This window comes from Eretmochelys imbricata, chromosome 1, assembly GCF_965152235.1.
Source record: "Eretmochelys imbricata isolate rEreImb1 chromosome 1, rEreImb1.hap1, whole genome shotgun sequence".
Classification (NCBI taxonomy): Eukaryota; Metazoa; Chordata; order Testudines; family Cheloniidae; genus Eretmochelys; species Eretmochelys imbricata.
The window spans coordinates 218,632,042-218,646,953 of record NC_135572.1 but is presented as its reverse complement, the minus strand read 5'-3'; the positions used below and the strand labels follow the sequence as shown (position 1 = coordinate 218,646,953).

The 14,912-nt window shown below is 46.9% G+C and overlaps 1 protein-coding gene across 1 annotated transcript in view; it reads left to right on the top strand.

Annotated features, from left to right (window-relative positions):
• The window catches only part of LOC144268694 (antigen WC1.1-like), a 62,729-nt gene that overhangs the window by 23,202 nt on the left and 24,615 nt on the right, over positions 1–14,912 (top strand). The window contains exons 5-6 of the mRNA XM_077823873.1: positions 10,400–10,714; positions 11,118–11,429. Of these exons, the coding sequence (XP_077679999.1) occupies positions 10,400–10,714; positions 11,118–11,429 (627 nt within the window). The remainder of the gene's footprint in view (positions 1–10,399; positions 10,715–11,117; positions 11,430–14,912) is intronic.

Genomic DNA, 14,912 nt, shown 5'->3' with positions numbered 1-14,912 from the left:
CGCAGCCTTCCTCCTGTCCCACATCCTTCTCCAAGCCATTCCGTTGAAACCCCTAAATCTGCCTCCTGCCCCCACCCCCAGGTGTCCTGCTCCCCGCACTTTCACAGAGTCTCTGTTGCCCCTGGGCCCTGTCCATTCCTCTCAGCCATAGAAGAACAGCCATATTTCCTGTGGGCTTCAGTCTAATTGAAAACAGTGGAAGATGGCAGCCAACTTTTCTCAGGGAAGCCTCAATCCTACGTGCCAACAGACTGTAGGCAGATGGCAGCATCTCACTGGCTTCAGCCCCACTGTCAGCGACAGGAGATGGCGCCATATGGAATAAGGGAAACTCCGAGACTTGGAAGTGGCTTAAAACTTAAAAGTTGGATGGTAAGTGACCGTGAATCCCAGTGATGACTGAACCTGGTGATATTCTGAAGCAGAGGAGCTCTCGGCCATGCCAGTAACTGGCCCCAGCATTTCATGCTGACTCAGCGCACATCCTAGGCTTCAGAGGGACTCACAGACAGAGTGACATTCCTAGGATCTTCTTATATGGGTAACAAAGGTCGCCGTCTTGTCAGGGCCAGGGTCTTATCAGGACACAAATCTACATGGACGAGCTAAAAGAAGGGCGGGGCCACCAACAAGGTGCCTTTCCCAACATCACTGCCAATGGCAGAGCCTGGAAAGGATCTGCACTGCCCACTAGCCTGCCTGTGGAACACACCACTGGCCGAAAGCCCAGTCCACGGCACTCAGCTGGATAGCCTGTCACTGTGTCAATGAAGATCCGTGGCTGGCTGGCCATAATCATGCTGACAGGTTGGGTATTGGGGTGGGCTGGGGGAAATGGAAAACAGAGAGATCTTTTTCCTGAAAGTTGAAGTCCTGGAGAGAGGAAGCCAGGATTGGAGAGGGGCTGCCTTTCTGTATAGGGTGGGGTTGCTACCACCAAGACACAGAAAAACTGGCCCATCTGTGGGCAGACCCAGATCCCAGGGGAGGTGTCACTGGTCTGTGAACAGGGTGAGGTCCCAGAAGAGGAGAGGCTGGTCTGTGATCAGAGCCAAGTCCCAGGGCTGGGGGCAAACATTGGAAGGGGCTCAGTGCTCAGAAAGTTATGGGAGGTTTGGTGGGATTTGGGGCTGGGAGTGTGGCACTGCTCTCCCATTGACTGGTGTCTGCCTTGGCACACTGCACACATGCAGATCAGGATGAGTGTGCCAGCCGGGAGGCCATTGTGTGTTTCCAGCTCTGACACGCTTAGCTGGAGTTCTGAGATCACTGCATGCCCAAGTGCATTTGTGCACAGCTTAGAAATTCTGGCAACACCAACCCCTCCCCTGCCCGCAGCCAATAACACCTTTGGACCAGCAACTGGGAAGGCCATGGAAAAACTAGCCAGGCGACTCAAAAACCAGTCAGATAGCATAAGGATGGTGCCAGGGAGAGAGGGAAACCTCAGCCCTACGGCGCTCATTCCTACACATTTCTTTGTGTGAGTTTCTAGTGATAATAAAGCTTTCATCTCCCCATGCCCCTTCCCTCTTTTATCTCTTCAGTGCTGTGTTTGACTCACTTTGGGTCTTATCCAGCAGTGGCAGCTAAGGGTGCTCAGCCTCTCACAGACTTCACTCATCGCCTTGTGGGATTGTGCCCTGTACTTGGGGGACCCTCCCTTGCTGAACTCAACACTCTGGAGGTGCCCAGGGTATCATTGGGCAACCTTAACTCTGCATTAATGATGTTTTTTTACCATTTAATTCTACTCAAAGTCAGCTCTGAATCCCGAATTCTACCCACAATCTCAGAATAGCGCTACAACTTTGAGCAGGGAGATAGTCACCAGTGTTTGCTTTTTAACTGTCACCAGAAAGCCCCAGCTTGAGCACGGTTGAGTTGACTGAGGCAGTTCACAACTCAAAGCTCCTGTTTCGGTGCCACCACTGGAAGCCCCAAGCAGCTCTTCACCAAGGGATCCTCCTGGAGCTGGCAATAACCACGGAGCGTATCTGCTCTCCCGCTGCAGTCACTGCATTAGGTGTGGCTGTACTGAATGGTGGAGGAATTCTGTACCCAATTAGGCATGGTCATTCTACAGCCAGTGTAACCTATTAGACTGGTATTCACACTGCCCTTCCTCCTTATATCCATTCTCCTACCCACGGCTGTATCCTTTCTTACTTTGTTTTCTTCCCTCTCAATGCTAAAATCCAGCGTGGAGATTATCTGGACATCTCCCAACCATCTCCCCCAAATTCCTAGTTTAAAGCTCTCGTAATCAGTTGTGCCAGCCTCCATCCTAGAAGTCTATTTCCTTCCCTACTCAGATGAAGTCCATCCCGAGAGAACAGTCCTCTGTCCATGAATGCCTCCCAGTGGCCATACATCCCAAGGCCCTCTTTATAGCACCACTGCCTAAGCCATCTGTTGATAGTCATAATCTTGTCACACCTTTGTTGCCCTTCTCTAGGAACAGGCAGAATCCCACTAAAGATCACCTGAGCCTCCATTTCCTTAAGCGTCTTTCCCAGCCTAGCATAGTCTCCCTTAATACTTTCCAGCGAGAATGTAGTCGTATCATTTGTTCCCACATGTAGGATAATTAGCGGATTCTTTCCCGCTCCCTTTAGGATCCTTTTCAACTTCAGGTCTACATCCCGTATCTTAGCACCTGGAAGACAGCACACCCTTCTATTCTCTGGATCAGCTCTGGTTACAGGCCTGTCTATTTTTCTCAGTAAAGAGTCCCCGATCACATAGACCTGCCTTTTCCCGGTGACGGTGCTGTTCTCCAGTCTATCCCCTGTTCCCTTTGGCTTCAAGTTATTTCATTCCTATTCTCCCTTGCAATCCTCTGCAACCTATCCCGTATCCTCCTGGGGCTCATAGTTGGTGTAGTCTCCATTGACTCTCCCCCGTTTCCTATAGGACTAGCCGCTCTTCTCTTCTTCCTTGCCCTTCCATCTTCAGTGACTACCTGCTGAGCCCCTTCTTCATTTTCCAACTCCACAAACCTATTTTTGAGCTCTATTTCTCCTTCACTATTTTCCCATCTTTTCCTCTGCCTGGTTCTTTTAGCCCTGATCTACACTAGGACTTTAGGTCAAATTTAGCAGCGTTAAATCAATGTAAACCTGCACCCATCCAAACGATGAAGCCCTTTTTTTCGACTTAAAGGGCTCTTAAAATTGATTTCCTTACTCCACCCCTGACAAGTGGATTAGCGCTTAAATCGGCCTTGCCGGGTCGAATTTGGGGTACTATGGACACAATTTGACAGTATTGGCCTCCCAGAGCTATCCCAGAGTGCTCCATTGTGACTGCTCTGGACAGCACTCTCAACTCAGATGCACGATTGTCTGCCATTGCTCTGATGCAGGGAGGGGCAACTGATGACATGGCTTACAAGGTTGGCTTACAGGGAATTAAAATCAACAAAGGGGTGGCTTTACACCAAGGAGTATTTCAGGCAGGACTTCACGGAGGGTTCCAATAAGAAACGGTGCACCTAAGTTATTGTTCTTATTGGAACAAGTAGGTTGGTCTGGTCTCTGATTGATACATGGCTAGATTTACCTCGCTGCACCTTCTCTGTGAGTGACTGCAGTGTGACCTAGAGGAATGAGTCCCCTAGACAGGGGGTGAGGGGGTTGCAAATGAGTACAAAACAAACTGGTCTATTTCTTGTTTTGATCCACTCCATCTATCTTTTAAATCTTTGGCTGGCAGCAGAAGGTGCAGAAGGACTGCAAGCCATCCACATCTCATGGCTGCTCGGCAGAAGATGGTACAATAGGACTGCTAGCCATCCTCATCTCTTGCCTGCCCGGCAGAAGATGGTACAAGAGGACTGCAAGCAATCCGTATCACCTGCCTGCTCACCATAAGATGGTTCAATAGGACTGACTGCAGGACTAAAGAGAATGACCTGATCAAGTCACTCCAAATTTAGTCCCTGCACCCATGTCTGCCCAGGAGCTCCTGATTGACCTCACAGAGGCAACCAGAAGCACCTAGGACATCACGATGATGGCTACCAGTCCTACTGTACCACCTGCTGCCACAAGGCAATGGGTTGCTGCTGCTGTGTAGCAATGCAGTACCACATCTGCCAGCACCCAGGAGACATACGGTGATGGTTACCTGAGCGGGCTCCATGCTTGCTGTGGTATGGCATTTGCACAGGTAAGTCAAGAAAAAAGGCACAAAATGATTGTCTGCCCTTTCTTTCACGGAGGGAGGGAGGGAGGGAACGGGGGCTTGACAATATGTACCCAGAACCACCGGCGACGATGTTTTAGCCCCATCAGGCATTGGGATTTCAACCCAGAATTCCAATGAGCAGCAGAGACTGTGGGAACTGTGGGATAGCTACCCACAGTGCAACACTCCGGAAGTCGACGTTTGCCTCGGTACTGTGGAAGCACTCTGCAGAGTTAATGCACTTAATGCACTTAGAGCATTTTCTGTGGACACACACACACTCGGATATATAAAAACGATTTCTAAAAAAACGACTTCTATAAATTCGACCTAATTTCGTAGTGTAGACATACCCTTAGTCACATGCTTCCACTGACCACTTTCCTCACCCAGCAGTCTCCCCTCAGAATTCCTCAGTCCTATTTCCATCTGTAAGTCTGAGCTTTTCCCTTCAGATACCTCATGTTTTTGCTCCAGAATCTGCTTGAACCCCTTTCTAAACTCAACCAGACTTTCCACCTGCATCTCCAAACCTCGGATCTTTTCCTCCATCAGCTCTATCAGACGGCATTTCATGCCGACAAAACTCTTACCAGGTGCCCCCTCCAGGATCATGTACATGCCGCAGCTTCCACATCCAGTCATCTTCATTGTGTCCTCCACAACATGGGTCACTCCCACTGCTGCCTCTGTATCTGTCATAGCCTTCCCACCTAAATCCTGTTAATCTGGGAAACACAAACTCCACCAAAACACCACTCCCCACAGCAAAAACAAACCCTGAACAAGCACCACAAGAGAAACTCCCCTTTCAAACTCCCCTGTTTACCCCTCTGTTTGCTGGCTCCTGTGCCGCTGCAGCTGTCTGTGTATCATGGCTGATGGTTCCACCAGTGCTTCAGCTAGATCCTTAAGTATCTTTGTGTGACAATCAGGGTCCAGACCCCCAAGGGGAGAACAAGGGGCCTGAAACCAAAGAATAAGCAGTTGAAACAACTGTTTGTATACAGTATTATTGTACTATAACAGTGTACTGGGTAAAAAGAAAAGGAGGACTTGTGGCACCTTAGAGACTAACAAATTTATTTGAGCATAAGCTTTCGTGAGCTACAGCTCACTTGGGTAAGATATCATATAAAAACTGGAGACATGCTGGTTATGGATATCATTGTGTGAGGTATATACAGATGGCGAGTAGAGTTATGTATGTGTGATGGAAAGATGCTCCTAAAATATGTTTTGGGGACAGACTTGAGAAACAAGTTTGTCCCAGACAAAGGGATGTTGTTTTACCTGTTTGCCTGTGTCTCCAATGTAAACTGAGCAAGACGAGGCCAGAGACAGTGGAAATTATGTTACGTATGAGCCAAGAGGATGATGGGAAGTCACTAGGAAGAGTCAAATAGCAAAGGAGAAGAAATTTATCTGGGGAGGCACTTTAGACAAACATTTCAAAAGGTTACTAGAGTATACAAAGAAGGGGAGAAAACTTGTTAGTTACCCATCCTTTAGTGGGCAAAGAGGACAGCACCCTCCAATTCCGTGAATGTTGGATCCTCCTGCCGGAAGGCTTGGAGATGCTGGCAGTTTGATGTGAGAAAGCTGTTGAGGCAAAGATCATAGTTTGCTAAAGTAAAGTCTTAGACACTAGAAAGTGTTGTATTTTGTTTTGTTTGTAAGCATTTTCTGCTTCTGTTATCTCTGCTTAATATCATTGAAATCTATGTTCTTTATTAATAAACTTATTCGTGGTTTTACCATAAATCAGCTCCATGCTGTGTGTTAAGGTAAAGAGTGTGTCCTCAGCTGGGCTTGCTACCCAGGGGTTTTAACCCAAATCAGTGGTAATTTAACTGGTTTTCTTCAAGAAAAAAATTAATGTGGCCAAAGCTCCTCTGTCTGATAAATGATTGATACAAACCAGAGTGCTTTACCTAAAACTACTTTATTGGGTTTCAAGCGTGGGCACACTATGTATGCTGTAGCAGTAGCGTGCAGAGCGTTCCAAATATTTACAGTTACCTAAAAAGTCTGAAATGGTCTCAAGAAATTAACAGCCAGGCTACCGGGGGCCCCCTCCTTCCATCGGTCTATTGGGGAACTTAGGTGTAAAATCCTTGCCAAAAGGAAAGCTTCCTCAGACTGCTCCAAAGCACACTTTCTAAATATTTTTTTTGTAAATTTTCTTTGGATAAAGCACACTGTTCATAATAGCCTCTAATGGGCTAATAATTTCCCCAGCAACAGCCAATAACAATTCATTATTTTTATTAGCAAAATATTCCTGGTTATAACAATGATAAAGCTTACATGTTAGAGGAACCTAAAACCAAGGTCAGTTGCCCAAACGTTTTTTCTATTTTTACAGTACGTTTATTTTTTATTGTATTCTCCCATTTTGATTAGAAAAACTGCAAGCATGGAGCTATTTGGCCTTGCCTCTCAGGGTCATAAAACTATTGTTAGCTATGTGATGTTTGGGTTTCAGCTGGCAGTGGTTGAACATACAAAATGACTGACTCCAGTGCTGTCCAATTGTGGGGTTGTCAAGGTTCCTTCCCCACTCTGAACTCTAGGGTACAGATGTGGGGAACTGCATGAAAACCTCCAAAGCTTATTTTTACCAGCTTAGGTTAAAACTTCCCCAAGGTACAAACTACTTTCCTTTTTCCCTTGGACTTTATTGCTGTCACCACCAAGCGTCTAATAGATATATAACGGGGAAAGAGCCCCCTTGGAAACATCTTTCCCCCCAGAATCCTCCCCAAACCCTACGCCCCCTTTCCTGGGGAAGGCTTGATAAAAATCCTCACCAATTTACATCGGTGACCACAGACCCAAACCCTTGGATCTTAAGAACAATGAAAAAAGCAATCAGGTTCTTAAAAGAAGGGTTTTAATAGAAGAAAAAGTAAAAGAATCACCTCTGTAAAATCAGGAGGGTAAATACCTTACAGGGTAATTAGATTCAAAACATAGAGAATCCCTCTAGGCAAACCCTTAAGTGACAAAAACACAAAAAAAGGAATATCCATTCCATTCAGCACAGCTTATTTTCTCAGCCATTTAAACAAACAGAATCTAACGCATATCTAGCTAGGTTACTTACTAAGTTCTTAGATTCCATTCCTTTCTGTTCCCGGCAAATGCATCACACACACAGGCAGGGAGAGCCTTTGTTTCTCCCTCCCTTCAGCTTTTGAAAGTATCTTGCAGCACACACATGGTCATTTTGGTCAGGTGCCAGTGAGGTTATCCTAGCTTCTTAACCCTTTACAGGTGAAAGGGCTTTTCCTCTGGCCAAGAGGGATTTTAAAGGTGTTTACCCTTCCCTTTATATTTATGACAGGGGTGCATGCAGGAATGTCAAATTCAGGGCTACAGGCTAACAGGCTAGTGTGTGTGTACTGTATCTTTGGGGACAGTAGATTTAATTTCTGTTAGGTTTGCATTCCTTCCCCCTCATTGTTAATATTAAATGTGTTGAATATCTGCTCACCATTAACCTATTTAGTAAAGATTAAAACAAAATAGAAATTAAACACTTCAGCCTTCTTGATATCGTCCCTTATTAGCTCTTCTTTTTACTAAGTAGAGGACCTGTACTTTACTTCATCTTTCTCTTACCCCCTAATGTATTTAGAGAACTTCTTATTAGTATTATCTTTTTATGTCCCTTGTTGGGTGTAACTCATATTGTGCTTTAGCCTCTCTGATTTAGTCCCGACATGCTGGTGCTGTGGTTTTGTGCTCATCCTTAGCAACTGCTTCACATTTCCACTTTCTGTATGATTCCTTTTTGATTTTCAGTCCTTAAAGAGCTCCTGTGGAGCCATAATGTTCTCTTACGATTCTTTCTGTTTTTCCTTCACATCAGGATACTTTGAAGTTGTGTCTATAATATTGAGAAACTGTCAGGTCTCCTGACTTCCTTTTTTCCCTAAGATTTTCTTCCCATAGGAACTTAGCTATCCGTTCACTATGTTTGTTAAAGTCTGGAGTTTTTGAAGTCCTTTTTTCTTATTCTGCTTCTTTCACTCCTTCCTTTCCTTAGAATCATGACAACTATCGTTTCATGGTCACTTTCACCCAAGTTGCCTTCCACCTTCAGATTCACTAACAATTCCTCCCTCTGGGTCAGAATCTAGTCTCAAATGTCGGTCCTCCTGGTTACTTCCTCTACTTTTATGGAACAAAAAGTTTTCCCCAACACATTCCAAGAACTGATTGAACATTTAGTGTTTTGCCTTATTACTTTTCCAACAGATGTCTGGGTAGATAAACTCCCCTGTTACTGTCAGGTCTTGTGTTTTGAACATTTATGTTTGTTGTAGAAATGCCTCATCCATTCCTTCTCCTGATTGGGTGGTCTATACTAGGCCCCTACCATTACATCACCACTATTTTTCCTTGCTTTTATCTTTGCCCAGAGACTTTCAGCTGCTCTGCCTCTCACCACCTTCTGGGGCTCAGAACCTCAGACTTGCCCAAGGTCAGACAGCAAGCCAGTGGCAAAGCTGGGGATAGTCCCAGTCCAGTGGTTTTTCCACTAGGCCACAAGGTTGCTATGTGATTCCTCAGTGCTCCTCCCTGTCCTGTACATTTTGTTAGAATGGAATGGGGATAATGGTGGTTGTATAGTTGCTCCCGGGGCCTGCAAAGGGATAGGGCTCCCGTAGATTGCAGCACACACATGGAAGGGGAGAATTCATGGCTGATGTGCCTTACTTCAACCCCAAAACTTTTTCTGCTTCCCTTCCTAGTTTGCAACCCCTCATGTGTTTTCCCTTCCTCCTCTCCCAATCCTCACACTCTCCCCCTTCCCTGAGCCCACCCCGCAACTTCTTCTCTCCCCTATCACCGATTCCCATTTGTCTCCCGCCCCATAATAAACACATCCCTGGCTGAAAACGCAAACATTTCCCCCTGTTACCACCTACTCTTGCACCCCTGATCACCCCTACCCTTCCCAGTCAGCATTCACATTTGGAAGTTGTTTTCTTTTCAAAAGTAATTTCAGCACATTCTGAATATGTTGCTGCACTCAGATTATATTTACACCAAACAAAATCCCCCATGAGAGAGACCAATTGGAGCAATAAACCTGCTTTTTTAACATCACGTTTCTTTTCTGAGCGGGAGTTGCGCTCACAGTGCCGGGGTGGGGGTGCCTAGCTGTAAAGGCCACAATTTACCCTCAAAGCCACCCACATCTCATGCTGGATTGTCGGGTTTCCAGAGAGCTATCCTCTCTCGCTGCACATGCTCAGTGGAGTCCGTTAGATGTGTGTGGAGGCGCCCAAGCCTTCGCAAGCCCCTAACTGGAGAAGCAGGCTCGTTTTGAAATAACATCTGAATCTGATTTCCCCCAAAGGCGGGTGGATGCCATATCCTCTGTTGGGGGTAACCCTCAAGTGTCTGAGACCCTGGTGCAATGATCTGCGCCTTGGTTTGATCTCTACCTGTGTGCAAAAATAAAATGCCCGAATCTGTCAAATTTAATATAAGCTGTTTTTTTTCCTTCCTGGGAGCTGTATCTCGGAAACCCCTTGGAGAAATGGCCCCACATTTGGATTACTAATACAGCCCTGTGCTCCTATGTGAAATACTGTATTTCAATCCAATCCAATCAATCAGGCAGATATTAGAGCACTTAGAAAAAATTAGCTTTGAAGGAAAGCTGGTCTCAACCTTAACTGTTGCAGAGCTGTCACTGAGCTAGAATATCACCACTGTGTATGTTATTCCCAGTCAGACTCCTGAGTGCAACTGTTCTGATTCAATAAGCTTCCAGTAACCTAGGACTCAGCACCCATGAGAACCCCAGTTTCTTCACATGGGATTTGTGTGATAACTTAGGGGCAGCCGCTCCAGACTCCTGACCAGCACTCTGGAACCACCAAAGCAGAGACTGGCCTCAGCCAAAGACAATCTGTCCCAGGCATGACCCTGACCTCAGAGTAGTAAATGCCGGGGCGGAGTTTGGTGGGTGCTGTGTGACTTCCCACAAAGGGCAGATATGAGCAATAACGCCTGCACTGAAAGAACCTGATAATCAAATCTGAACATCCTTATTTACAAAGTGCCCAGTAAACTGGGAAGTAATTATTAATTAATTATCCCAGGTCACTGGGGCTCCTTCGTCACATCTTTGGATACAATTGTGCAAGAGAAATGTCCTTCTGATCTCCCTTCTCCTTCTTCTCAGGGTACGGCGGGTACAGGCTGGCAAACGGCAGCACAGGGTGTTCGGGGAGAGTGGAGCTTCGTCACGGAGGCGCCTGGGGTACCCTCTGTGACTCCCAGTGGGATTTACAGGCTGCCCACATCCTCTGCCAGCAGTTTGACTGTGGATTCGCCCTGTCGATTCCAGCAGGGCAGCTCTTTGGCACAGGAGACGGGCCTGTCTGGAACGGCACGTTTGGCTGTGAGAGGAATGAATCCCGCCTGAGGGACTGTCTTGTAACTGCGCTGGGCACAACTGAGTGTCCCCCTGCGAGTGAAACCAGCGTGGTGTGTTCAGGTGAGCAGCTGCAATGGGAAAGAAAAGGATTGGGGATTGGGGAACATCCTCGGCCAGATCTTCACAGTGTGTCAGTCAGCCAAGCTCCATTGGGCTCAGTGAGGCTATGCTGATTTACACCAGGTGGGAACTGGCCCATAAATTGGAGCCCTGTCCCTGCACCAGCCAAGTCTGTACCAAGGAAGCCAAATTCTTGTCCCTTGTCCTGCCTTCGAACTAACAGATGTGGATCGAGTATCAGTTTGTGAATGTGCAAGTGTAGAATAGTCCCACAGCCCCCACAGGGTAACTGCTAGCATTGATCATGAGCAAGAATCCCTTCCTGTTCCCCACTCCCCTCCCTGCCATTGCCATTAACACTGATCACTGCGCCACCTCGACGCTCACTTTCCCTTGTGCTCAGGGTGCCTGGGCGGCAGGTTAGTGAACGGCACCGAATGCTCCGGGAGAGTGGAGATCCAACATGGAGACACATGGGGAAGCCTCTGTGCCTCCCACTGGGATTTGCAAGATGCCAACGTCCTCTGCCATCAGCTGAACTGTGGATACGCCGAGTCGATCCTGGGAGGAGCCCATTTCGGGGAAGGGAGCGGAACCGTATGGAGCGACACTTTTCATTGTGAAGGGACTGAACCCTGTCTGTGGGATTGTTCTCGCATGGCCCTGGGCAACCCAACCTGCTCCCCCAGAGACTCGGCCAGTGTTATTTGCTCAGGTAAGTTTAATATAGACGTGTATATGTTAGTTACAGTGCAATATACTGCCCAGATTAGGATCATCATGAGTAGTCCCATTGACTACAGTACTCAAGGTAAGTAGGGGTATCGGAGTGTTGCTCTCTTTGTTTAAGTTCCCCAGATCAGAGACACTTCCGGGTACAGGGAGGGGTGGTGAGGTGGATCCTAGCACTACGCTAGAGTGAACCGGAGAGAATGGCTCTGTGCTATAAACCTGGGGTTTGTGATTCACTGATTCCCTCAGTCCCAGCAGGGCTGACTCAGCCCTTCATCAGGTTGAGGTTGGTGTTGCAGAAGCAGCCTATACACAGAGATCTCATCCATGGTGTGGGCCCATTACAATCCCATCTCACTCTCTGGAAACGTAAGTGTTTGCCCTGGAGTTCCTGGCCAAAATGCTTCCCCGTTGCCCATCCTGGGCTGTGTGCTGGTGGGCTGCAGCCCTCACCTACAGAGCTTGCTCAGTGGGTGTGTATGTTTGTAGATCATTAATTCCCCACAGCACTTCACAGAAATAGTCATTTCTTTGCCAAAGATCCCAGTTTTCAGGAAAGCGTTCAAATGGCTCCAGAGCTTGGCTTCTGAGCCAGCTGAGAACTTTCACAAAGATCCTGCTCTTAGTGAGAGCAGCTGGCGCTTTGATGCAGATCCTCCTCTACAATGCAACACAAATACTGCAGGGGTCCTTTTTCCTGCAGGCTTCTCCAAAGATCTTCATCGGCTTCCCCATGTCACACCAGAGAACTGCCATAGCTGATTGATGGCAAGTCATCTGATTGCTATCCATAGTGGCTAGGCCCAGATTTTTACAGCTGTTTCGCTGTTGCTCCATTCAGCATGGCAATGCCTAACTGGTTTAAGAGCATACATTTCATTTTCAGTAAGGATTTAGGCACTTCGCAGCCTTCATCAATGAGATCAATAGGAGTCACATCCCTCAGTGACATAACTATGCCAACCTCACCCTCACTGTAGACAACAATAGAAGAATTCTTCCATTGATCTAGCTACCACCACTTGGAAAGATGGATTACCCACAGCAATAGTAAAACCCCTTCTGTCACTGGAGGAAGCATCCACACTACAGCAGCATAGCTGCAGTGAAGTTCTGTGTCACTGTAGCACCCACAGTGTAGACATGGCCTTAGTAAACCAAACATTTAATGCACACAGAAAACATTATAATAACTATGAATAAGCACTCCCAGCTATCTCCGTGACACCACTGATTTCCTGAGAAAACTACAATGCATTGGTGATCTTCAAGAAAACACCATCCTAGCCACCATGGATGTAGAGGCTCTCTACACAAACATCCCACACATAGATGGAATACAAGCTGTCAGGAACAGTATCCCTGATGATGCCACAGCACAACTGGTTGCTGAGCTCTGTAACTTTACCCTCATGCACAATTATTTCAAATTTGGTGACAATATACACCTCCAGACCAGTGGCACCGGTATGGGCACCCGCATGGCCCCACAATATGCCAACATTTTTATGGCTGACCTGGAACAACGCTTCCTCAGCTCTCCTCCACTCACGCCCCTTCTCTACCTACATTGATGACGTCTTCATCAATTGGACCCATGGGAAGGAAACTCTGGAAGAATTCCACCACGATTTCAACAGCTTCCACCCCACCATCAAACTCAGCCTGGACCAATCTACATGGGAGGTCCGCTTCCTAGACACTACGGTGCAAATAAGTGACAGTCACGTTAACACCACGCTATACCGAAAACCCACCAACCGTTATGCCTACCTTCATGCCTCCAGCTTCCATCCCGAACACACCACATGATCCATTGTCTACAGCCAAGTGCTGGGGTACAACCGCATTTGCTCCAACCCCTCAGACAGAGATGAACACCTACAAGATCTTCACCAAGCATTCTCAAAACTACAGTACCCTCACGAGGAAATAAGGAAACAGATCAACAGAGCCAGACATGTACCCAGAAGCCTCCTGCTGCAAGACAAGCCCAGGAAAGAAACCAACAGAACTCCACTGGCCATCACATACAGTCCTCAGCTAAAATCTCTCCAATGTATCATCAGTGATCTACAACCCATCCTGGACAACAATCCCGCACTTTCACAGGCCTTGGGAGGCAGGCCAGTCCTCACCCACAGACAGCCTGCCAACCTGAAGCATATTCTCACCAGCCACTACACACTGCACCATAGTAACTCTAACTCAGGAAACAATCCGTGCAACAAACCACAATGCCAACTCTGCCCACAAATCTACACCAGCGACACCATGACAGGACTGAACCAGATCAGCCACACCAACACCGGTTCATTCACCTGCACATCCACCAATGTCATCAAGTTGCAGTGGGGGAGGTTTAGGTTGGATATTCGGAAAAACTTTTTCACTGGGAGGGTGGTGAAGCACTGGAATGGGTTACCTAGGGAGGTAGTGGAATCTCCTTAGAAGTTTTTAAGGTCAGGCTTGACAAAGCCCTGGCTGGGATGATTTAGTTGGGGACTGGTCCTGCTTTGAGCAGGGGTGGGACTAGATGACCTCCTGAGGTCCCTTCCAACCCTGATATTCTATGATTCTATGATTCTATGATAATATATACCATCATGTGCCAGCAATCCCCTCTGCTATGTACGTCAGCCAAACTGGACAACCCCTAAGTAAAAGGATAAATGGACACAAATCAGATATTAGGAATGGCAATATACAAAAACCTGTAGGAGAACACTTCAACCTCGCTGGACACACAATAGCAGATTGAATGGTAGCTATCCTGCAGCAAAAAAACTTCAGGCCCAGACTTCAAAGAGAAACTGCTGAGCTTCAGTTCATTTGCAAATTTGACACCATCAGCTCAGGATTAAACAAAGACTGTGAATGGCTAGCCAAGGACAAAAGCAGTTTCTCCTCCCTTGGTGTTCACACCTCAGCTGTTAGAAGAGGGCCTCATCCTCCCTGACTGAACTAACCTCGTTATCCCTAGCCTGATTCTTGCTTGCATATTTATGCCTCCCTCTGGAAATTTCCACTACATGCATCCAATAAAGTGGGTATTCACCCATGAAAACTTATGCTTCAAAACGTCTGTTAGTCTATAAGGACTCTTTGCCACTTAAACAAAAGCTATAAGAAAGTAAATCTATGGGGTCTCCTTATACAGACCTTCCTCCATTTGTTTCTCTTACAACTTAATGTGTTCTATACTTCAGCACAAACATACAAACACATTCCCCACTGATCTTCTCTTAGAGATGATTTCGCAGGCTTTGCAGTGTGGTTGTAACATGTAGTGGGTCTTTAGAGCTTGAGAAATGGCAGAACCTCAGCTGTTTCAAACACTTCAGAAATCGGTGAGCAACGAAACAGTCTGGGGATCTTACCAGCTAGCAGCGCTCCAGCCCTAGGCTTGGGTTAAGAGTTGACTGGGTCTCTCAGTTGCTGATGAAACAGAAATCTGTAGCCTGTA